The following is a 26,307-nucleotide window of genomic DNA, read 5'->3' on the forward strand; positions in this document are numbered from 1 at the left end:
AAAGACGGAAATTAGCCCCTTTATTCATTATAATTTGAAGATCATCTTGCTTTATTATTGACAAGTCCCCTGTTATAACATGTTTGTAAGTAGGATTTACAAATGGGCCAAGTTGCTTACAATTACAAACCGGTTTCCAATTTATATCACTATCTAGTCTTTTTAGTATTAAATTATAATTAAAAATAATTTGCCCAATAGTTTTTGAAAATTTATAAGTTAAAACTGGACTATCGTTATAATTCAAATTACTAGGAAGGGCCTGTTTCACATGCCGCTGATTTAAAATTTCTGGTAAATTAATATCTTCAATCTGCTTACAAGTAAAATTAATAGGTAAATATAATCTGTTATCCTTATTACTAATCTTATCGAACTTTTTCTTTTTTGAAATAAATTTCGTTTTAGTTAGAATGCAAATTGTATCACATATTACTTTAAAATTATAATCAAGAGCTGTATTATTCTTAACAATCCAGAAAAGTTTGATTAAATTCCTCTTGGATAAATTATTTAGACATTTTATAACAGAAATCATACCCCTAGATTCAAGTAGCTGGCATAGATCTATAGAAAGCGTATGTACATCTAATTCATTTTTTCTATTATTTTTCCTATGTCCTCTCGATCGTTTTTTACGTTTAGTAGGACAAGTAAAAGAAGGATGGTCCATAAAACCATCAATACATTTAACAACAACATGAGACATGTCACCATATTTTGCTACACGATCATTTAGCCCAAAAGGATAAGCTGTACCAAGAGTATGGATCCAGAAATCCTCCTGTTTACGTAGTCTATTATTCTTCTCTTCTTTATTTAAATTTTCTAATTCTAAATTTTCTAAAATTGTGACAGTTATATCTGATATGGAACATTTACCATTATTACAATGTTGAACTAGATAGTTATTAGTTATTTCATTATTAACTGTTGTCTTATGTCCAGAAAATCTTTTATATATATTATTAGTTGTTTCCCCCACATATTGTAGGCAGCATTTATTACATTCTAATAGGTAAATTACATTGGTTTTTCTACAATTAACATTACCACGTAACTTGCAAGCAAAATTTTTATTATACAATGTACTCTTAACAGAAGTCCATGGGACAAAATGATCTTGGCAAAGAAAACAACGACTTTTACACTTACTAACTTTCAAAAAATCGTTCCGAGTTCCGAGGCTAATATTTGTGTTTTGTTGCATAAAAAGTTATTGAAAATAAATCCAAAACAAACCAACATCCAAATCAAAATCCAAAAAACATGCCAAGGTCAATAGGTCAATAAATACATAAACAAATACATGAAAGAACATGAAATTTGTATAAGTGCCATCTCACCAATAATTAACAATATCAGGTTAAAAACCTGGACCAGGGTAAAGGTCTGTCGGGGAGAAAACTAAAAAAAAATTTCTCCACCAGCACTGGATCCAACCTGGAATAATATCATGAAAAGAGAAATCACCAATGCAACAGCACAAACACAAAAAAAAAGAAAAAAAAGAGAGACAGAAGGAGAAAAGGAAGACTGTTTTCCTAAATTAGTGATCAATATAGACCAGCACTTGAATGAGACCTCAACCCTACTCATCCATACAATCACATAGGTCAAACAGCATAGCCACACACAATCAACCATAAAGAACAATCCATGGACAGGCAGTCATGTCGTCAATAAGTATAAGTCGTCATTTACCGAACAATAGAAAAAATAATATAGACAAATAATTCAGAGGCAACACCCAACATATGGGCTCATCAGGAGAATACACTGGCCTATATAGGGTTTCGCCACTCAAAATTCTCTACCCAGCACAGTGTTTTGTGGCTACCACAGAATATCCATGGCATCCCCGCGTCAGATATCACCCCCAAAATACATGCCTATGAAAGAAAAAAAAACGGCAAATGTAAAACAACCAAGTAAAACCAAAACAAGCTTATCCTGTTAATATATCCCTCCCTTTAGCACCAATAGGTAAACTAAATATTATAAATTTTACCAAATCACAAATATTAACACATTGCAAAAAACCTGAATGAACTAAACAATTATAGAATTCATCTTTACCATGTGGCTAATTTTTAAGAAAATCTGCTCAATTAGAAACACAATTCAAAATAAATGACGCTGCGACAACATTTCTCGAACCTCCGAAATTAGTTGAAAATTTCTTTAAGTATTTCTAGATAATTCTTTTGATATTTATTTAAAAGTTCGTTATAATGAAAACTAAATTTTTTAAATTGCCAAGTTAATGTATTTGCAGAAAAACCTCTTGATATCAATTTTTGGCTTAAGATTTTACATCTACTTTAAAATCAATATAATTACTACAAATCCTTGCATAGCGAAGTAAATGTGAGAAAAACGCTGAATATGTGATATTTGAGTGTATATTGCTTTCAGGGAATGGGAAACTAATCACTTCAAAATCAAAATCATCCGTTTTATTATACATTTTAAAACTTAATTTATTATTATCACAAATATTAATATTTAAATCTAAGAAATGATCTTCATGACCAGCGCAATGACTAGGCTCAAGAATAAGCTCTGATGGATATATATTTTTAGAAATATCAGCTGACGACGCGAGACATTCTTTGGACAATTAGAACAATGCTGGTCCAGTGAATGCGCACTTGGTTGACCATTATATATAATGCATGCTTAAAAAAAATTAAAAAAAAATACACCACACCCGGTAATTTCTCCACACCCGGCTTAATATGTTATTATGGTAGTTTCTGGATTAACTTCCTCATTCACTAGCCTGTCTTGTCAGAGTACTCGCCTTTTTTCTTGATGTTTCATCTTCATTTCTTAATTGGACATCCTAGTGGATGGTAGCAACCCTTCACATCCAAAACTATTTTCCAGAACTATCTTTTGAGATCGACAGATGTTTTCTTTAATAACTTAGGTAATTTAAGATAATTCGAGGAATAGAAGAGAGATCTAAGGAAGGAGAAATCCGAGAACAAGAGAAATCTAAGAAGACTACTTCATCCCTACTACTAAAATATTCATTTAGGGTCAGCTCCAGAAACCAATTATCACTAGATATAATTAATGCTTTTTTATTATGTTCCTCCTAAAAGACCTGGTAACTGCAAATTTAACTTCTTATATATTCGTAATAAGTAAATTAGAGGCAAATTTCGATCCTTTCAGCTCTTATAATACAAGAAAAAAAATTATTATCTGGGATCTTGGAACAAAACGGTTAGCAAGTTATTAATTATCGTTAACGGTAATTGTATTCTCGAACGCAGTCTTAGTCAGAATAATCCTAAAGGAATTTTCAAACTAAATAAAAATGAAACTATAGGACTTACACTTTAAAGCAAAAGCCACAAAGGACAACAGGGACCTTTAAATAACAAGAGAATATTTTCTAATGCAATTTTTAAATGCAAAAAAATATATAGCGATGTGTAGATTTCGAACGATTCTACAGTAGAATAAAATAGAAGGGGGAGAGGTCAAGCTGTTTTTATGAGTCGAGGGGGTATACTTAGCAAAAATATGACCAAATATCTGGGATTTTGTATCTTTTATTTCGTTTGTCTGTATGAGAAATAGTTGGTATTTAAGTATTTAAGCTTGCTTGATTTTCAGGTAGTCCCATGATGATATACATGATTGGAGATCTGCTAGCCAAATCCAGAAATCGAAAGAGTGGTGCTGATAATTGGAGCAAATATGCTAAAGCACTGGCAGATCGAAAACAGCTGAGGTATAACTATCTTATTTCTGTGTCCTCTGTTCAATCCCATGTAATTAATTATACTGGGACGTATCGTCAATATTAAGGGTAAGCAGACAATAAGGCTAAAGGTCTTGCCTGGGGGGACTAAGTCTTCTCTTTCGAAAAAATGAAATTATTCAAAAGGATTAAGCAGTTTTCCCCTAAATGCTTTAGGATTCTTTCAAGTATAAAGCGGCTAAGCCTCATCCAAAATGAAATTTTACTAATAATGAGATTTAGCAAGTGCCAATTTGAGCCATTCAGATTTTTGATAGTATTTTCTGATGGGCTGAAAAATTCTAGGAAAAACTCTGATTAGCTTATATTAATGCTAGGTAAATCTCGCTATTAACAAAAAATATTTACCAAGTAGGCTCACAGATTATATTTTGTGAAGCCCCATTTCAGATAATTTCCCAATGAAAGTACTAATTTCTTATTTAAAAAATAGAGATTTTATCGGAAACCTTTCATACTGATTGTATGATATGAACTTTTACTTCTCAATTTTATCGCAGTAAACAATCCCACTTCTTGGAAGTTTAGTAAACAATGTACACATGAGAAGAACTTGCTTTTAATTCTGATTCTGAACATGTAGAATTTATTGGGTTACGCATCAGAAGCTATTACCCCCCCCCCCACAAAAAAAATCTATAAATCTATAGTTTGTAAAAAAGAAATGACACTTTCCAAAGTAAGAGTAAAACTAATTGCATTTCAAGTTGAAAATTTCTGAGAAACAGAGGTTTTGCAGGTTTGTAGAATTGCCAGAGGTTTTTAATCCCTATACTTAGAACTACGAACTTTAGGCTTTACTTAGTTAACGGTGCGTGTTTTTTTTATGTTTTTCATTAGTAGGATCGTATCAAATCAGTTGTTGTAAAATACCGGAAGAGGGATCATTATAGCGAAAATCTATATTTCTAGTGCGTGTCTCTGGTAACAGCTGACTGTGCCTCAGCAAAGTGTCAGTATTTGCCATTTTGAGCCGCAATGCGGCAATTTTGGCTTACTAGGGTGAAAATGCTACCAGGGCAGAATTTTCTGAAAACTTCTTTTGATGTATCAAAGAGTTGTTTACATTGCCTCCTAGTTTTGTTGATCATAATGCCGCGCAGTGGCGAACTCATCCTTAATGTGCATACAGGCCATGTAAAATAAACAGTTATTATCAACCGTTTGTGCAGTCATACTCACGGTTATGTAGTACAAGAAATCAGGGGGGGGGGACTAGTGGATCCTTTTGGGAAGAGAGGGGTCATTTGAAGAATTTTCCTAGTCCTAGTGAGGACTGCTCTTCTTTTTGCACTGAGGGCAGCTTGAATGGAGGTCTCAGCTTAAAAATGTCCATAATTTTATACGATAATTTTATCTCCGTTTTTTTTCTATTACATTAGGTTTGTTTTTTTAGCATTTCTGTACCATCATGTTTCTTACAGCCCTCGTGGTTTTTGAAGTTATTTATAACAAATTTAAGGTACAAAAATTGGTGTTTTTAAATGGAAATATACACGTAAAAGACATCTTTCAAAATCTGGAGAGGGGGTGCACAGTCCCTCCTTGTTTCCCAATTAGAGCGACTGCTAGGCTTTTTGATCCAGCTTTTAAAAAAATTAAAAAAGCCTTGATGGTAATTGAAGATATTAATATTGAAGAATAATTGATAATCTAAGAAAAATGAGAATATTTGTTGTTTTTGTTGTGTTTTTTCGATAGTGACCTTGAATTTAACTTTCGTGTCTTCAAAATGATTAATTCTGTCAACATTTTTCTAAAATTCTTTTCTCAACTTATAGACTTTACACCCCCATACTAATTACCATGAATGATAATTAAGTTCTGGAATGGACCATAAGGATTGATTGAAGACCCCTTCTTAGACCATTTTGGTAAAAATGGGCTGGTGTTTGGAATTTTTGGAATTTTAATCTTGGAATTTAAATTCTACATTTTTGGAATTTTAATCTTGGACATACACTCTTTTGAAGGTGTGGATTTTATCCTGAAAAAATCTTGTGATTTCCCAACTGCCAACGAATTTATAGTGTGCGTCTAGCCTGAAGAATTATAGTAACACTTTGGTGACGCTAAAGAGATGAAAACTAATCGATTGATCTGTTTGCTAATTGTGCTGAATCAAAAATATAAAATAGAACATGTACCATGGATTAGAACGTAATTTGGTTTATTATAGTTTCTTTTTCTACTATAATTTTAGTTTGTGTTTAAAGAAAGGTAATAAAATCTGTTTTAACGAAGTTGCTAAATGCTAAAAGATGAACAAAACAATAAAAAATTCTCTGTCCTTTCTAGGTAAATAGGGATCTTATTAAATTTAACACTATTGAAATTATGTAGTTGTGCTCTTTTATACTATACATTTTGGTTTTATTTGTTATATATCTTATACATTTTATTTATGTTGTGTGATTAGGATTATGCTAACTCAAACTCTTTTATTTTTAGAAAATTTGATCATTTTTAGATAGTTAGTTGTTAAAACGGTTGATGACTAATTTCTGTTTCTACTCTTTTTATTTCAGCGTTAAACATACCACGGATTATCAGTTTTCAAATCCACTCGATGCAATTGCGATGAGCTTTGAGACGCTACCAAGGGAAGATCAAGAACGATTTCGCTGGTTTGCCGTTTTTATGAGAGATGTGAATATTCCAGCCAAAGTAAGACAAATTGAAATCACCAGAATATCTTTGTCTCTAAAGCTGTTGAGATGATTATTCCTAAAACTTAAAATGTCTGAAATCAACTAAATATGTGTCTAAATATGTGAACCTATGTGAAATATGTGAACAACTAATAAATAAATAAATAAAATAAATATATTCGCAAATTTGATGGCAGGCCGTTAAGCCTCTACAAAACAAAAATCTTAATTTGCATTTCTTCTAAATTTGCATAAGGAGAAAATGTCACTTGAATAATATTCATCAACTTCCTTCTTGAATGTCCGTAGGTTTGTGGAGCAGATTACTCTTTCTGGTAAGTTGTTCCAATGCTGAACAACTCGGTTGCCGAAAGCCCATCGGCCCATGTCCTTGTAAAAGCGTTCCATACTCACTTTGTACTGATGTCCTCGGAGATGATTTTTATTGAACTGCACGATTCTCTGGGCTGGTACGTTATCATAGGCTCCATTGCAGAGCTTGTACATTTCAATAAGATCACCACGATGGAATCTATAGGCGAGGGTTGGGATTTCAAGCTTTCTAAGCCGCTCTTCGTAGGGAAGGAAACGTAACCTGGGAGAGAATTTAGTTATCCTCCTCTGAACATTTTCGAGAGCATCTATGTCCTTGTTGTAGTATGGTCTTGTAGAACAATGTCCATACTCAAGAATCGGGCGGACAAGGGACTTATAGAGCGTAGCAAGCATTTTGTCGTCCTCGCCCGAGAAGTTTCTTCTGATCATACCAGTAACTTTGGAAGCCTTCTTGACGACAGCTTCATAGTGGCTACTGAAGTTCAGTTCAGAATCCACTAAGATGCCTAGGTCTCTTTCTTCTCTACTAAGAGTGAGTGCAGCGGAACCAAGAAAGTATGAGGACGAAAAGTTTTGTGGACCCAGAGTGAGGATATGACTTTTCTGGGTATTGATTTCCATGATCCACTTCTTCATCCAGTCATCGATTCGTTGGAGATCCGCCTACAGGTGGTGAATGTCTTTACATGACGAGATGACGCGATAGAGCTTTGTGTCGTCCGCGTAGAGAAGGATGTCAGATTTGATGCCCTCAACTAGGTCGTTGATGTAGAGATTAAACAGAAGGGGGCCGAGAATTGACCCCTGGGGTACTCCGCTAAGAACTTCTTCTTCGGTATTACTGAGACAACCTTCTACGCACACAACTTGCTTTCTGCCAGTTAAGAAGTCCGTAATCCATTGAAGAAGACTGAATGAGGACCCGGATGAGGAGAGACCGTATTTCCTGAGCTTCTTGACGGGACGCTTATGGGGAACTTTGCCAAAGGCTTTCTTGAGATCCAAGTATATGAGATCAATGTGGAACCCCTTGTCGATGTTTTTCTTCCAATCATCTGTGGCACAAAGCAGTTGGATCTCTGCAGATCGTTCCTTAAGAAAACCAAACTGCTTTTCGGTAAGTATTTTTTCTCGTTTTAAGTGTTCTAGGGTGTGGTCTGCAATGAGAGACTCAAGTACTTTACACGTAATACAAGTGAGGCTTATCGGTCTGTAGTTTGATGGGTCTTCTCGTTTCCCACCTTTGTATATTTTGGACGACAATAGCTTTTTTCCAAATAGCGGGAAGCTCACCGAGTTCAAGAGACTTTCTGTAAATGTAGACTAGTGGCTCTGTTATTACCGTTGCAAGTTCTTTGAGCAGTTTTGGATGTAGATTGTCTGGGCCTGTGGACTTGCTTGGGTCAAGTTCTCTGAGTTTTTTTTAGAACATCGCTATGTTAGATCTCTATCGGTCTTATCAATTCGCTTATACCCTGAATTGGTTCCTCGCGGCTAAAGTGGTCTTCGTTCTCAGGTTCCTGAGTAAAAACAGAAATTTGAGAAAGTTTGCCTTGTCCGTGGGGTCGTGTACCAGCTTTTGTTTCACGGGATCGTAAAGAGATGAGACTCCACCTTTGTTTTTCCTTTTGCTGTTCACGTATTTCCAGAAACTTTTTGGGTTTTCTTTCAAGGAGAAAGCTAATTTACGTTCTCTAAGCTTTCCTTCTCTTCTTGTTGCTTTTCGAACCCTGTTGCGGAGCCTCTTGAATGTTTTCTCTCGGTCGTTACTTTGTCGATTACTTTTGTAGTCTCTCCATGCTTTTTGTTTTGCTTTAATCAGTTCAATATTGGCTTTAGGTAATGCAACACGGGTGTATTTATTGTGCATAGGAATAAATTGTTCTTCCATTGAGGCTACAATCTTAGTGAACCTTGTGTAAATGGTGTCTAACGACTCCAACCCACTGAATTCTTCAATCCAGTTGACATCCGAAAGCTCTCTTCTCATAGCAACGTAATCTCCGTTGTAGTAGTTACGTTTCGGTGCCACACGTGTCCTCAAAACCTCCGTTTCCAAGCTAAACACAATTACCGAGTGATCCGATTTACCAATTGGTGACAATTGCCTAATATCTGATACCAGGTCTCCATCGCTTACCAGTAACAAATCGAGGATACTTGGTGTGTCAGATCCCCGCATCCTTGTTGGCTCAGATATTAGCTGCTCAAGAAAGTGTTCGTTAATAACGTCCAGGAATTTACTCGTCAAGCTTGCGGTAGATTCTGTGGTGTATCGCCTATTCCAGTCTATCTTAGGGAGATTGAAATCTCCTATAATAGCAAGCTTTTGGTTGGTGTTCTTAGCGAATGCTGCTATTTGCGAGAACAGAGCTTCGTCGGATGTGTTAGTGTACGATAACAGATCCCAAGAACAGTGTCGCTGGTCGTTTTAGACTTAATGCAGATCCACAGACTTTCTTTGGGCTCAATCGTGTCGGTTGACCTCGATATTGGATGCACGTTGATGCCTTTTCGACAATAGCAGACTATCCCTCTACCTGTATTCTCTTCCAGATTTTGTTCATATAGATAATAATCTTCGATACTAAGCTCTGTGACGGTAGGTAAGTATCTGTAGTTTCTTTGTTTAACTTCTACTATTGCCACAATATCCGGATTTTCCAGTTTGATAACCTGCTTTGCTTCCTCCATTTTGTTTAAGAGAGAGTCAGCGTTGAAATAGAGGCATTTTTTTTTTCGGATTCATTTGTATGGCTTGGGCCTTTTCCTCGTCAATTTTGGGGCTGTCGTTGGCTGGGACCATTTGATGGTCTCGCTTGTTGTCTCATTCTCTGGTTCCCGTTGGACCTGGAATTCGTGCTTCCAGTAACATTAGAGTGTTGCTGTGCTTGCTGACTTTGGCTCGACTTTGCTCGACGCTGTTGTGCCAGTTGTGCCCTTTGCATTGGTGTTCGATCAGGGTTTATGTAGACCTGGTTTTTTACAAGTTCTTTGGTCGATTTTCTTAGATTTGGGGCTGCGCTGAGAATCTTCTGTCGCTTCTTGATTGTGTCGATTGAGTCCTTCAGTTTGACTACTAAGACGCGTGGCTTACTGCCATTTATTTGACTTCCCACGCGTACGACCTCACGAATGTCGTCGTGCTGCAGGTGAGCTCCCAAATCATTCTGCGTAGTTAGGTTAATCACCAAGGCTTTGTCAGAGGTGTCTTCTGACTCCGGGAGACCAAAGATCGCAACATTTGTCCGTTTTCCTTCTCTAAGTTGTTTTTCCTTATCAGCCTTCAGTATCACATCAACAGTAGTATCATAGCTTTGGATGGTGCTTTCCGTTGGAACAAGAGCTGGGAGCGAAGGACTGGGTGCATTTAACTGGAGCGCTTCCCTCAGTTTTAGCTGCAGGAACGATACGTTTCTTTTGTTGCAGCTCTCGCATTCGTATTTGAAATGACGTGAATCAGGATCTAGGCTCTTAATTGTTAAGAATAGATCGGCGTTTAATTGTCTACATCCCGCGTGCTCGTATTCACCACAGAAAAAGCATTTGATGGCCGTGGAATTTTCTGTCGGTAGATGACAGTAGCTGCATAGATCATTTGCAGCGCTGAGCTCGACCGCTTCAGGTAAGGTGGCTTTTCCCTGTCCCAAGCTCTGATCCGAGATGTTGTTGTTGCCTCTGAATGTTGTTGGCATGTCGTTGTTTGTGCTGATCGGAGTTGAGTTGTTTTTCGGCGATTTGGACTAGATTTGGACTAGGGGCTACTTCTGGGTTCGATCGGGTTTTGACTCCCGATGCAGGTGAGCTTGTATTCGCAGGCTTGCAGCTAGGGCAAACAAAGATGCTTGCTAGTTCACGTGAGTATTTTGTCTTTCCGCACGTCAGATGGCACCACTTATGGCATTTCGTGCATTTTGCACCGCCGCTGCTTTTGGTTACATTTTGACTGCAAACAGAACATGGTGGTTGGTTCATTTGTTTAGTTGCAAATCAAGTAGTAGCGCCGAGTGTTTTGAGCTCGAAATGTCGTCTGGCTATTGAACCCTTACCCCGCAATTAAGGAAGGTGGGCAAAAAGATGTCCGAATCACTTCGCCGCGATGCTCTGGCAACAATGAATAGAAAAGTAAGGGAAGTGTTGAGGGTTGGTTACCTTGTTCCTGCAATTTAAGGGGCACGCCCGGCGGGTACCACGGCTCTTGCTACCAACTCACTCACCCCCCTTCTGCTTACCTTTCTCTTGCCACCTCTATCACAGCGTGAATGCCTTTAAATTTTGGAATTTCCAATTATATTCACTACTTGATGGCTAAATGAAATGTCTTTCTTGCTAAAAAAACTAAATATGTGAAAGCTTAATATGTCTGAAATCATTCTTCAGATGAGATATCTGCGACCAAAGGGTTACCGGTAGATGCTGCAAGACTATATATACATAGTACATAGTACATATATATATATATATATTATGTATAGTATATATATGTATATGTATATGAATATGTAAATGTATATATATATATATATATATATATATATATATATTATATATATATATATATATATATATATATATATATATATATATATATATATATATATATATATATATATGTATATATATATATATATATATATATATATATATATATATATATATATATATATATATATATATATATATATATATATATATATATATATGTATATATATATATATATGTATATATATATATATATATATATATATATATATATATATATATATATATATATATATATATATTGATGTATATATATATATATATATATGTATATATATATATATATATATATATATATATATATATATATATATATATATCTATATATATAAAAATAAGTTGTCTGTCCGTTACGCCAGATTATATCTTCTATATATATAAAAGAAAACAAACTAGATTAAAGTAATTCGAAAAAGAAAAATGGTAAAAAACTAAAAAAAAACTAAGAGAAAAAACTAAAAAAAAAAAATTTAAAAATTAAAAAAATTAAAAAAAGAAAAAACCTAAAAAGAAAAAATGTAAAAAAATAAAAAAGATAGAAAACTAAAAAAAAACTAAAAAAGCTAAAAACTAAAAAAAGAAAAAAACTAAAAAAAAAACTGGGAATTGCACAAATATTTCAATATATTTTGACAAAAGATTAAGGTAATTCGAAAACCTTAAAACAGATACCCAAAATTTTGAGGTTTATTATCAATAAAAAGAAGAAACTTAAAAAAGAAAAACTAAAAAAGAAAAAAATAAGAAAAGAAAAAACTAAAAAAGAAAAAGAACTGAAATGAAACTGTATCTATATATCTATATAAATGACGACCAGGACACTCTAAGAGAAATTACAGACTGGGATACCGGGACACAAATGACGACCGGGACACAGGGAATATAAATGACGACCTGGACACAGGGATACAACTCCAACGGGGACGCCGGGGGCACAGGGGGATATATAGATGACGACGGGGACACAGGGAATGTTCGATTAGCAATCACCATCAACAAAGCTCAAGGGCAATCGTTAGAAAAATGCGGTATAGATATGAATACGAATTGTTTTCCCATGGACAATTATTATGTTGCATGTTCAAGAATTGGTAAACCTGACAATCTATTTATATGGACAGACAATAGGACAGCGAAGAATGTTGTATATTCGCAAGTTTTACGTAGTTAAATATATATCTATATATATAAAAATAAGTTGTCTGTGTGTGGATCTGTGGATCAGGTGACGTCATGTTTGTCTGCATATGACGTCTGAATTATTTCACACTAATACAAAAGAAGAAAAAAACTAAAAAAGGTAAAAACTACAAAAAAAACTAAAAAGAAAAAAAAACTAAAAAAGCTGAAAAACTAAAAAAAAACTAAAAAAAGGTAAAAATCTAATAACTAAAAAAAAACTGAAAAAAATAAAAAAAGGCAAAAACTACAAAAAAAATAAAAACTAATAAAAAAATAAAAAAGCTAAAAAACTAAAAAAACTAAAAAAAACTAAAAAAAGGTAAAAAACTAAAAAAAACTAAAAACTAAAAAAGAAAAAAACTAAAAAAAAGGAAAAAACTGAAAAATAAAAGAGAAAAAGAAAACTAAAAAAATATGAATAAATATATATAAAAATAAGTTGTTTGTGGGTTATGTCTGTCTGTCTGTCTGTCGAGTGACGTCGTGTTTGTCCGCATATGACGTCTGAATTATTTCACACTAATACAAAAGAAGAAAAAAAACTAAAAAAGGTAAAAACTACAAAAAAAACTAAAAAGAAAAAAACTAAAAAAGCTAAAAAACTAAAAAAAAACTAAAAAAAGGTAAAAAACTAAAAACTAAAAAAAACTGAAAAAACTAAAAAAAGGCAAAAACTAAAAAAAAACTAAAAACTAATAAAAAAACTAAAAAAGCTAAAAAACTAAAAAAACTAAAAAAAGGTAAAAAACAAAAAAAAACAAAACTAAAAAAGAAAAAACTAAAAAAAAGGAAAAAACTGAAAAATAAGAGAAAAAGAAAACTAAAAAAATATTAATAAATATAAAAAATATAAATATAAATATAATATAAATTAGCAATCAACAAAGCACCGAGACACAAATGACGACCGGGACACAGGGAGTATAAATGACGACCAGGACATAAGTAAAAAAAAAAAAACTAAAAAAACTAAAAAAATGGTAAAAACTACAAAAAAACTAAAAACTAATAAAAAAACTAAAAAATCTAAAAATCTAAATAAACTAAAAAAGAAAAAAAAGAAAAAAGGAAAAAAATAAAGGAGAAAAACAAAACTAAAAAATGAATGTATATACAGACCGGGACACCGGGATACAAATGACGACCGGGACACAGGGAATATAAATGACGACCGGGACACAGGGACACAACTACAATGGGGACGCCGGAGGGCACAGGGGGATATAAATGACGACCGGGACACCGGGACACAAGGAATATAAATGACGCCTGGGACACTCAAAGAGAAATCACAGACTGGAACACCGGGACACAAATGACGACCGGGACACAGGGAATATAAATGACGACCGGGACACAGGGACATAACTACAAAGGGGACGCCGGGGTGCACAGGGGGATATATAAATGACGATGGCGACTCAGGGAATGGTCGATTAGCAATCACCATCAACAAAGCTCAAGGGCAATCATTAGAATCATGAGGTATAGATCTGAATACGGATTGTTTTCCCATGGACCATTATATGTTGCATGTTCAAGAGTCGGTAAACCTGAAAATCTATTTATATGCACAGACAATGGGACAGCAAAGAATGTTGTATATTCGCAAGTTTTACGTAGTTAAAAACATATATATATATATATATATATATATATATATATATATATATATATATATATATATATATATATATATATATATATATATATATATATATATATATATATATATATATATATATATATATATATATATATATATCTATATTCACAGGTGGGACATAGGGACACAACTACAATGGCGCGTAACTAATATGGCGCGTAACGACTTACGCGCGCGGGGGGGCTTGGGGGGGGCGCGAAGCGCCCCCACCAACTAGGTGTTGGGGTGGCGCGAAGCGCCACCCCAACAGCTAGTATATATATATATATATATATATATGTATATATATATATATATATATATATATATATATATATATATATATATATATATATATATATATATATATATATATATATATATATATACTAGCTGTTGGGGTGGCGCTTCGCGCCACCCCAACACCTAGTTGGTGGGGGCGCTTCGCGCCCCCCCCCAAGCCCCCCCGCGCGCGTAAGTCGTTACGCGCCATATTAGTTACGCGCCATTGTAGTTGTGTCCCTATGTCCCACCTGTGAATATAGATATATATATATATATATATATATGTTTTTAACTACGTAAAACTTGCGAATATACAACATTCTTTACTGTCCCATTGTCTGTGCATATAAATAGATTGTTTACCAACTCTTGAAAATGCAACATATAATGGTCCATGGGAAAACAATCCGTATTCAGATCTATACCTCATGATTCTAATGATTGCCCTTGAGCTTTGTTGATGGTGATTGCTAACCTACCATTCCCTGTGTCGCCATCGTCATTTATATATCCCCTTGTGCCCCCCGGCATCCCCTTTGTAGTTTTGTCCCTGTGTCCCGGTCGTCATTTGTGTCCCGGTGTCCCAGTCTGTGATTTCTCTTTGAGTGTCCCGGGCGTCATTTATATTCCATGTGTCCCGGTGTCTCGGTCGTCATTTATATCCCCCTGTGCCCCCCGGCGTCCCCGTTGTAGTTGTGTCCCTGTGTCCCGGTCGTCATTTATATTCCCTGTGTCCCGGTCGTCATTTGTATCCCGGTGTCCCGGTCTGTATATACATTCGTTTTTTAGTTTTGTTTTTCTCCTTTATTTTTTTCCTTTTTTATTTTTTTTCTTTTTTAGTTTATTTAGATTTTTAATTTTTTAGTTTTTTTATTAGTTTTTATTTTTTTTTCTTTTTAGTTTTTTTGTAGTTTTTACCTTTTTTTTAGTTTTTTTAGTTTTTTTTACTTATATCCTGGTCGTCATTTATACTCCCTGTGTCCCGGTCGTCATTTGTGTCCCGGTGCTTTGTTGATTGCTAATCGAACATTCCTTTTGTCCCGGTCGCTTTCTCTTTGAGTGTCGTCATTCATATTCCCTATGTGCCGGTGTCCCGGTCGTCATTTGTGTCCCGATGTCCCGGTCTTTAATTTCGTCAGTTGAAAACTTATGATGAAATAAATTTTTAATTTTTTCCCTTTTTTTGTTTTTAGTTTTTTTTTATTGGTTTTTACCTTTTTTAGGTTTTTTAGTTTTTTTCTTTTTTCTTTTTAGTTTTTTTTGAAGTTTTTATCTTTTTAGTTTTTTTATTTTTATTTATATTTTTTTAGTTTTCTTTTTCTCCTTTATTTTTCAGTTTTTTCCTTTTTTTAGTTTTTTTCTTTTTTAGTTCTTTTAGTTTTTACCTTTTTTAGTTTTTTTTAGTTTTTTTAGTTTTTTAGCTTTTTTTATTTTTATTTTTATTAGTTTTTAGTTTATTTTATGGTTTTTTCCTTTTTTTAGTTTTTTTTTAGTTTTTTATCTTTTTTAGTTTTTTTTAGTTTTTAAGCTTTTTTAGATTTTTTTATTTTGTTTTCTTTTTTTTTTGTAGTTTTTACCTTCTTTAGATTTTTGCTTCTTTTATTTTTTTAGCTTTTTTAGTTTTTTTTCGTTTTTTCTTTTTAGTTTTTTTGTAATTTTTATCTTTTTTATTTTTTTGTATTTTTATTCATATTTTTTTAGTTTTCTTTTTCTCTTTTATTTTTTAGTCTTTTCCTTTTTTTAGTTTTTTTCTTTTTTAGTTTTTAGTTTTTTTTAGTTTTTTACCTTTTTTTAGATTTTTTAGTTTTTTTATTAGTTTTTAGTTTTTTTTGTAGTTTTTGCCTTTTTTTAGTTTTTTCAGTTTTTTTAGTTTTTAGTTTTTTACCTTTTTTTATTTTTTTTTAGTTTTTTAGCTTTTTTAGTTTTTTTTTCTTTTTAGTTTTTTTTGTAGTTTTTACCTTTTTTAGTTTTTTTTCTTATTTTGTATTAGTGTGAAATAATTCAGACGTCATATGTGGACAAACATGACGTCACCTGATCCATCCACACATCCACAGACAGACAACTTATTTTTATATATATAGATAGAAGAAGATATATATATATATATATATATATATATATATATATATATATATATATATATATATATATTATGTATAGTATATATATGTATATGTATATGTAAATGTAAATATATATATATATATATATATATATATATATATATATATATATATATATATATATATATTATGTATAGTGTATATATGTATATGTATATGTAAATGTATATATATATATATATATATATATATATATATATATATATATATATATATATATATATATATATATATATATATATATATATATATATATATATATATATATATATATATATATATATATATATATATACTAGCTGTTGGGGTGGCGCTTCGTGCCACCCCAACACCTAGTTGGTGGGGGGGGCTTCGCGCCCCCCAAGCCCCCACGCGCGCGCTTGTCGTTACGCGCCATTGTATATTAGTCACGCGCCATTGTAGTTGTGTCCCTATGTCCCACCTGTGAATATAGATATATATATATATATATATATTTTTAACTACGTAAAACTTGCGAATGTACAACATTCTTGGCTGTCCCATTGTCTGTGCATATAAGTAGATTGTCAGGTTTACCGACTCTTGAACATGCAACATATAATTGTCCATGGGAAAAACAATCTGTATTCAGATCTGTACCTCATTATTCTAATGATTGCCCTTGAGCTTTGTTGATGGTGATTGCTAATCGAACATTCCCTGTGTCCCTGTCGTCATTTCTATATCCCCCTCTGCCCCCGGCGTCTCCGTTGTTGTTCTTTCCCTGTGTCCCAGTCGTCATTTGTGTCCCGGTGTCCCAGTCTGTAATTTCTCTTTGAGTGTCGCGGTCGTCATTTATATTCCCTGTGTTCAGGTCGTCATTTTTGTCCCGGTCGTCATTTGTGTTCCGGTGTCCCGGTCTGTAATTTCTCTTTGAGTGTCCTGGTCGTCATTTATATTCCCTGTGTCCCGGTCGTCATTGGTGTCCCGGTGCTTTGTTGATGGTGATTGTTCCTTGTGTCCCGGTCGCTTTCTCTTTGGGTGTCCCTCTCGTCATTTATATTCCCAATGTCCCGGTGTCCCGGTGTGTAATTTCGTCAATTAACAAACATGACGTCAGTCGACACACAAACATGACGTTACTCGACACACAGACAGCTTATTTTTATATATATAGTTGTCCCGGTGTTCCGGTCGTCATTTGTGTCCCGATGTCCCGGTGTGTAATTTCGTCAATCAACAAATATGACGTCACTCGACACACAAACATGACGTCACTCGACACACACACACACACAGACAACTTATTTATATATATATACTAGCTGTTGGGGTGGCGCTTCGGGCCACCCCAACACCTAGTTGGTGGGGCGCTTCGCGCCCCCCCAAGCCCCCCCCGCGCGTGTAAGTCGTTACGCGCCATATTAGTTACGCGCCATTGTAGTTGTGTCCCTATGTCCCACCTGTGAATATAGATATATATATATATATATATATGTTTTTAACTACGTAAAACTTGCGAATATACAACATTCTTTGCTGTCCCATTGTCTGTGCATATAAATAGATTGTTTACCGACTCTTGAAAATGCAACATATAATGGTCCATGGGAAAACAATCCGTATTCAGATCTATACCTCATGATTCTAATGATTGCCCTTGGGCTTTGTTGATGGTGATTGCTAATCTACCATTCCCTGCACCCCAACACCTAGTTGGTCGGGGCGCTTCGCGCCCCCCAAGCCCCCCCCCCCCCGCGCGCGTAAGTCGTTACGTGCCATATTAGTTACGCGCCATTGTAGTTGTGTCCCTATGTCCCACCTGTGAATATAGATATATATATATATATATGTTTTTAACTACGTAAAACTTGCGAATATACAACATTCTTTGCTGTCCCATTGTCTGTGCATATAAATAGATTGTTTACCGACTCTTGAAAATGCAACATATAATGGTCCATGGGAAAACCATCCGTATTCAGATCTATACCTCATGATTCTAATGATTGCCCTTGAGCTTTGTTGATGGTGATTGCTAATCTACCATTCCCTGTGTCGCCATCGTCATTTATATATCCCCTTGTGCCCCCCGGCATCCCCTTTGTAGTTTTGTCCCTGTGTCCAGGTCGTCATTTGTGTCCCGGTGTCCCAGTCTGTGATTTCTCTTTGAGTGTCCCGGGCGTCATTTATATTCCATGTGTCCCGGTGTCTCGGTCGTCATTTATATCCCCCTGTGCCCCCCGGCGTCCCCGTTGTAGTTGTGTCCCTGTGTCCCGGTCGTCATTTATATTCACTGTGTCCCGGTCGTCATTTGTATCCCGGTGTCCCGGTCTGTATATACATTCGTTTTTTAGTTTTGTTTTTCTCCTTTATTTTTTTCCTTTTTTATTTTTTTTATTTTTTAGTTTATTTAGATTTTTAGATTTTTTAGTTTTTTTATTAGTTTTTATTTTTTTTTCTTTTTAGTTTTTTTGTAGTTTTTACCTTTTTTTTTAGTTTTTTTAGTTTTTTTTACTTATATCCTGGTCGTCATTTATACTCCCTGTGTCCCGGTCGTCATTTGTGTCCCGGTGCTTTGTTGATTGCTAATCGAACATTCCTTTTGTCCCGGTCGCTTTCTCTTTGAGTGTCGTCATTCATATTCCTTATGTGCCGGTGTCCCGGTCGTCATTTGTGTCCCGATGTCCCGGTCTGTAATTTCGTCAGTTGAAAACTTATGATGAAATAAATTTTTAATTTTTTCCCTTTTTTGTTTTTAGTTTTTTTTTATTGGTTTTTACCTTTTTTTAGGTTTTTTAGTTTTTTTCTTTTTTCTTTTTAGTTTTTTTTTGAAGTTTTTAGCTTTTTAGTTTTTTTATTTTTATTTTTTTAGTTTTCTTTTTCTCCTTTATTTTTCAGTTTTTTCCTTTTTTTAGTTTTTTTTCTTTTTTAGTTCTTTTAGTTTTTACCTTTTTTAGTTTTTTTTAGTTTTTTTAGTTTTTTAGCTTTTTTTATTTTTTTTTATTAGTTTTTAGTTTATTTTATGGTTTTTTCCTATTTTTTAGTTTTTTTTTAGTTTTTTATCTTTTTTTTGTTTTTTTTAGTTTTTAAGCTTTTTTAGATTTTTTTATTTTGTTTTCTTTTTTTTTTGTAGTTTTTACCTTCTTTAGATTTTTGCTTCTTTTATTTTTTTAGCTTTTTTAGTTTTTTTTCCTTTTTTCTTTTTAGTTTTTTTGTTGTTTTTATCTTTTTTATTTTTTTTTATTTTTATTCATATTTTTTTAGTTTTCTTTTTCTCTTTTATTTTTCAGTCTTTTCCTTTTTTTAGTTTTTTTTCTTTTTTAGTTTTTAGTTTTTTTTTAGTTTTTTACCTTTTTTTAGTTTTTTTAGTTTTTTTAGTTTTTTAGATTTTTTAGTTTTTTTATTAGTTTTTAGTTTTTTTTGTAGTTTTTGCCTTTTTTTAGTTTTTTCAGTTTTTTTTAGTTTTTAGTTTTTTACCTTTTTTTAGTTTTTTTTTAGTTTTTTAGCTTTTTTAGTTTTTTTTTCTTTTTAGTTTTTTTTTGTAGTTTTTACCTTTTTTAGTTTTTTTTCTTATTTTGTATTAGTGTGAAATAATTCAGACGTCATATGCGGACAAACATGACGTCACCTGATCCACAGATCCACACACAGACAACTTATTTTTATATATATATATATATATATATATATATATATATATATATATATATATATATATATATATATATATATATATATATATATATATATATATTTATTAACACTATTGTATATTAAATTTATTTTAAATTTATTAACACTATTGTTTATTAAAACAATAAAGAAATTTTTAAGAGTGTGAAACTTGCTCAAAACTCCAATAAGAAATATCACAACTTAGGCCTACAGAAAAAAAGTAACAGTTTTAAATTGTGACTCAAGCGGTTATAATGATTGTCAATCTTGCGGTGAAATTTTTAATCTTTGTTTTTGGTTTTGTTTTTTTCATTTCGCTGTTTGACAAGACCATAGTTCAAATGAAACGAGAAGAGGTCATTTAAATTCAAAAACGACCTATATAGTCTTTTTAAAGAATTAATCAGGAGCGGTAGTGTTTACTGTATTTTATAAAATCTTGAGTATAAAATACAAAACCTTCCCTACGCAAGTCTCTATAGCCTAAAATGGACGAAAAGAGGGGAAAACGACACAATAAAGTAAAAATAAATGCTAAAATCCAAAATAATGGGATTCTGCGGACTTTCGTTCACCATTCACTACCTATCTTAAGCCACACTAGAGTGAGATGCCACGCACAATAAACATTACTAACCTACGTTTTCAACATGACCAGGAGACATATATTTTAAGGGGGTAAGGATTTAAAAACAAAGGATGAAGAGGAGCAGTAAAAAAAGAGAAAGAATCGCTTAGAAGTCAAAAAACTTTATTACAATTTGTTTGAAGACACCCAATGAGCAACTGGCTGACTCTGGCAGAATATTCCAGCCAGTAAAATCATTAGTTCAGCTATATGAAAAAAAAAATTATCGCAGAGGGAATTTACTTTCGAAAATGTCACTAATTGTTAATAAGGAGATCCGATTCCAACTTCAATGCGAAAATCAATATGCTCTTTAATTATCTTTTTTATTACCCAACTTTTCCAAAACATCATATCAGTTATCAAAACGGGCTCAAAATCTCTATATTGATGTATGAAATACCGATTCTGGGCCCTGGAAATACCGAAAACGAATAGGGTAGGAAATTGTAAAAGACTTCACATGACCCTGGGTGGGAAACTGATGGTTTAATACGAGTTTCAATCTATTTGAAACAAATCTTTGGAATTATCCGAGCTTTCAGGCGATGAATTCCTCCCAAATCAGACTCCTGTTTTACTTGGGGAATTGGTCACTCATTTTCGTAACTTCAATTACAAAGCGTCAGATTTAGCTTCTTTAGACAAATACAATCCATGGCTCAGTAAAAAGGCTAAAAAAAGAACTAATTACTTGTCCTTTCATTTAAGGTATTGGCGACGTTATGGGATATTGACACAATTGACGTAGAAGACTACATGTATATTTACATAAAAAGTACTATTGCTAGAGAGATGTGGGATCAAGCAACAGAACAGTTTATTTACGGAATTCATGACTTTGTTCTTGAATACTTGAAACGAGAAGTACCTACAGAGGAGGTTAAAGTAAGTCAACGTAGTATAGTCGACCTAGTGAGAAGTGATATCTCTGTCATGTATCATTTTTCCTCGTCAACTTTCTGCGGGAGGGATAGTCTTAGAAACATGAAAAATCATCCATTCGATCTGAATTTGAAAGCTATAGTGTCAACCCACGTATTCCAAAGGTGAAGGGTCTGAAATTACATGACCCATTCTTCACAGATAACTTTTAGGAAAAGAGACATGCTGCATTTTGTTAGAACTGAAATACTTCTAGTAACAGCTCACTGCAGCACTAAGCCGCCTGATGCCAATGCAGTCGCACATTCTCCTCCTTCCATCCTAATCTATTTAAAGCGCTCCTTATCTCTCCTCAAGAAATTCCAACATCCTTTAAATCCTGCCTTGCACTTTCTCCTTATCCCTTCAGAGATAATTTTCTTTTAATTTCGCCCTATATGGATGAAAACGTGTCCTGGTCATCTCGGCCTTTCCCTCATTATAACCCTAGAAATTGTGATTGAAGTACATTCAACGAACAGCTTTTTGTTTGAAATATGGTCAGTCGAACGATTACTCACAGCTATCCTTAGACAGTTCCTCTGGAAAACATATCAAATCCTCCACGGTCATCCGAGGCGCCCACGTATCTGAACCATGACCACTGTCATTACTGGCTTCCAATAATCTAGTCTTGGTTCGTAGACTTGTCTTTGTATTCTTCCAAACTTGGTTCAAATGTGAAAAACACTCCGGGCCTTGGCTATTCTACTTCTTGAATTTTCACTGCATACACCTTCTTTACTAATAATTCTTTCCCTTGTAAGTGAAACTATCCACTTGATCAGTCTTTTCATTAACCAACATCACTTCTTTACGTTCATTTATTCCTTGTCTAAGCGACTTAGTCATCTTAAAATTAATTTTCATACTTTTTCTTGCACCCTAAACCCCATCTCTCGCGCAAAGAATTACAATATATGTGATTCGAACTACATTACCCCTTTCACTCTCCTCCTTCCTATTCCGCTACAAACTTTTCGCAGATAGCTAGGGACGTTGCATATTCTTTGAATGGAAATCATGCAAGGGTTTTCAATCTCAGTGCAAATATGAGCTCATTTCAAGCTCAAGACTGGTTCAACGCTAAAACGAGTTTTTAAGTATTACTGTGTCGGACTCACAAAATTGAGTCGAGGCTCAGGTCACATAGATCTATTGTCTTCAAACCGAAAAAACAATAATAATATAGCACCAATAGCCGCTGGCTGTTTGTGCCCTCTCGGGCGTGGTATTTTGAGATAGGACTTGCCTGTCTTTTTTTCCATGTATGCCGAAGAGCCTTCCTTAGTAGGGTCAAAGTGAACACTATTGTTTCCCACATCCAGAGAACCCCACTCGTCAGCTTTAGACTGGCTTTGGTAATTAAAATTTGTTGTCGAGAGAGAGAGAGAGGAAAGTCATTGACTACTCCCTGGCCATCAGTGACAAACGGCACTAGATTCTTAGAAACAGTACTAGCGAAACAACTTCTTTCTCCCACGTTGAATTAGACCTCTTGTGAAGTTTTCTGGTGATTAAACCGTGTTTCCTACGTCCAGGGGGATTGAATACTGGCTACAATTCATGCAGTGTTAGCAGCATATTGCATAAAATTCCCTGCCTCATGGTCAGATACTGGCAAGATGACCAGTGGTTAGATGGTGACTGAAATTAGCACTAATAGATTCCTATTTGTTTCTGCTTTCCAAGAGAAGATTATCACTGCTATTTGTTTCTACTTACCAAGAGAAGATTATCACTGCTACTTGCTAAAACAAGCTAAATCCTGAATTAGTGTTAAAATGACTTCAAATTGCAAGAAAGTTCAATCTGAGTCATCGTCATAACCAACTAGTTTTTGGAATCTAGCCTTTTTCAACATACAGTTGGATTTGCTTTGGAGTGGTTTGGTGTTTGGAATGGGAGAGGGGCTTAACTTCAAAAAATATGCTAAATTTACATGGGTTAAAGGGAAATGAACAAGAAATCATACATATATCGAAAAAATCTCGATACTCTGGGAGGTGGTATATTATCCCAATACCCCTATTCATATGCAGCTCCTCATTGTTGTGGCTTGTGATGTTTCTACATAAGACGCACATTTATATGTGGAAGTTGCATACTTCTGAGATTACTTTTGCTTTTTTAAAGTTCTAGGAAGGAAATGGCCGCCGAGGAAAAAGTGGGGTAGAAATGCTACTTGGCGGTTTTCATGGCCTGATGAAACATGTTGACAGATTTGGCAGCTCTTGAATTCTGTCGAATTCTGCTACTGACAGCTTTGGAGCTTTTTCCATACCTGGTTACAGGAGGTAAATGCATGGAGTTATTAAAATAACTTTAATGATTTTTAGTCAGAATTTCATGAAGAGAATTTTCGAATTCATGGAAGAAGTTATCACTTTTATGAGTTAAAACGAGTAATTGTTATTTAATGATCATGATCGATGGGTTAAGAACTTGAAACTTTTAGCTAGAATCACAAATAATTATTCCCACCTACTTGATCTGGAATGAATTGGAGAGCAGTTGATGATTGTAATGGGCTAGTTGTCTGAACTCCGAAGCTTAGAAAGTAAGAAACGGGATTCGCAGAAAATTGAACTCAGAGAAGTAAAATGTATTACAAATATTCCACCTCTGTTAATAGTGCTTTTTAACTGGAAAGGCGAGTCCCTGTCCTATACAGTACCTGGCAATATCACTGTTAAAGCCGTTGACTACCTACTTTATCTAGGTCATCCCATTGGTTCTTCGCTACGTCGCATCAGGTCCCTGCTCCTGGACAATCTAACACAACCTATGTCTGCTTCTTGTGCATGGATTGTTGCAGCAAATTTCGATTCAAACGCCTACTATTAGCTAGCCTTTTCAATGCCATAACCCTCTCTCACATCCTGTATATTGTTCCATTTTGAAGCTGTTAACTAAAACTGATTGCCTGAAAGTGTGGTCTGTTTCCTTTCGGTTCTCTATATATTTACTTTGATTAACACCTTGGCATCGGAATTCTCCATTGATCAGCAAAATTTAAACTCGCTGACTTTGATCTTATAATTTCTAAATTCAATGCGAAGCATAACCGAAAACCCAATACTTTACAGAGTGATTGGTATCATGCTCTTACTCAATAGTGTTTAGTACTTCTTTATGTCTGTGTAATGGCCATATTTAGTTCAGTGATATTTAATTTGTTTTCTAATTTATGTTTTATTTTGTTGTTGAATGTTGTTGCTGTTACGAAGAGTTAGTGCAGTAATTGGTTTCTTGGTCATCCGTTTTTTTACTGTTTTTTTTTTCTCTACTCCGTCTTAGTATGTCATATGAATGGTGGGTGTTCAATAAAATACATAAATAAACAACAGTGCCCATAGTGCAAAAAAAAACACAAAAAATTGACAGTGAAAAACCAAAACGATAAGTTATGTCAATACTAAAATAAGTTACAAATTAAGTGCAGGACAAAATTTTAGAAAAATATACTTTTAAAATCTGCAATTGAGGCATTCCTGTTAAATTCAGGTTGTAGCGAAATTTTAACAGTCAATTTAATAAAGATTACCAGACCATAATTGTGTTTCTGAACCATGCTCAAATTCCGAGGAAACATTTAAAATAAACATGGATATGTTTTTTTCACTGTTAGCTAAGATCTTCCAAAGTGGCAGGATGAAAGATAAATGAGATAAGAACTTTTGCATTACTCACTTTAAGAAGTGTTTTCTTATCAAAAATAGTAATTTTTCTTCTTTAAACGCTACTGGCCTCAAGTCCTGTTATTTGATTGTGATGACCGTTAAAAGGAATGGAATTTGGTTTTCTATGTTTTACAAACTTCGCAGAAACACATCGAAGGTTGAATAACCCCATCTTTACTGAAATAAAGTGTTTAATTCATAATTTGTATTTAATGGAGCTTTAGTTTAAGGGCAGCAATAGTCTGTAAACACTTCTCAGGCATTCAGTTAAAGCCTTTCTCCTCTTCGCAAAAGCTGCAGGATCAGATAAGGAAATACTATTCGTCCTCTTGGCCATGAAATGACTCAGTTAAGATCATTAGATCGTGTAGCTCTGACTGGCTTTGCCACATTGACTTTCACAAAATCTTTTCCTGAGAGAGTAGGATTCAACTACATAGACTATTTTCAACGGTTTATATATTGGCAGATCTATTCAACAACTCATCAATAAATTTAAATGATAAAAGTATACACAATATTTTCTGTCTATATATATTCAGCCTATATATATTCAGATATATATTCAAAACACTAAGAAATAAAGATAAAATATAAAATTAAATACAATCTAAAACCAAGAAATAAAAAAGAACAAAATTTGTATACTATATTTGGTTCAGTCTGTATATATTAAGTCTGTATATGTTATTTTAAGTCTATATATATTATAGACTTTCGCAAAATCTTTTCCTGAGAGAGTAGGATTCAAATACATAGACCATTTTCAATGGTGTATATATAGGCAGATCTATCTAACAACTCACCAATAAATTTAAGCGATAAAAGTATATACAATATTTTCAGTCTATATATATTCAGATATATATTCAAAACGCTAAGAA

The 26,307-nt window shown here is 33.8% G+C and overlaps 1 protein-coding gene across 1 annotated transcript in view; it reads left to right on the plus strand.

The window, feature by feature from the left end:
• LOC136034588 (apoptotic protease-activating factor 1-like) overlaps positions 1 to 26,307 on the plus strand; it is a gene marked incomplete in the record, with an annotated part of 238,446 nt that overhangs the window by 77,594 nt on the left and 134,545 nt on the right. Inside the window, 3 exon segments of the mRNA XM_065715856.1 lie at positions 3,634 to 3,751; positions 6,310 to 6,448; positions 21,528 to 21,704. Of these exon segments, the coding sequence (XP_065571928.1) occupies positions 3,634 to 3,751; positions 6,310 to 6,448; positions 21,528 to 21,704 (434 nt within the window).

The sequence above is a fragment of the Artemia franciscana genome, chromosome 2 (genome assembly GCF_032884065.1).
Source record: "Artemia franciscana chromosome 2, ASM3288406v1, whole genome shotgun sequence".
Taxonomy (NCBI): Eukaryota; Metazoa; Arthropoda; class Branchiopoda; order Anostraca; family Artemiidae; genus Artemia; species Artemia franciscana.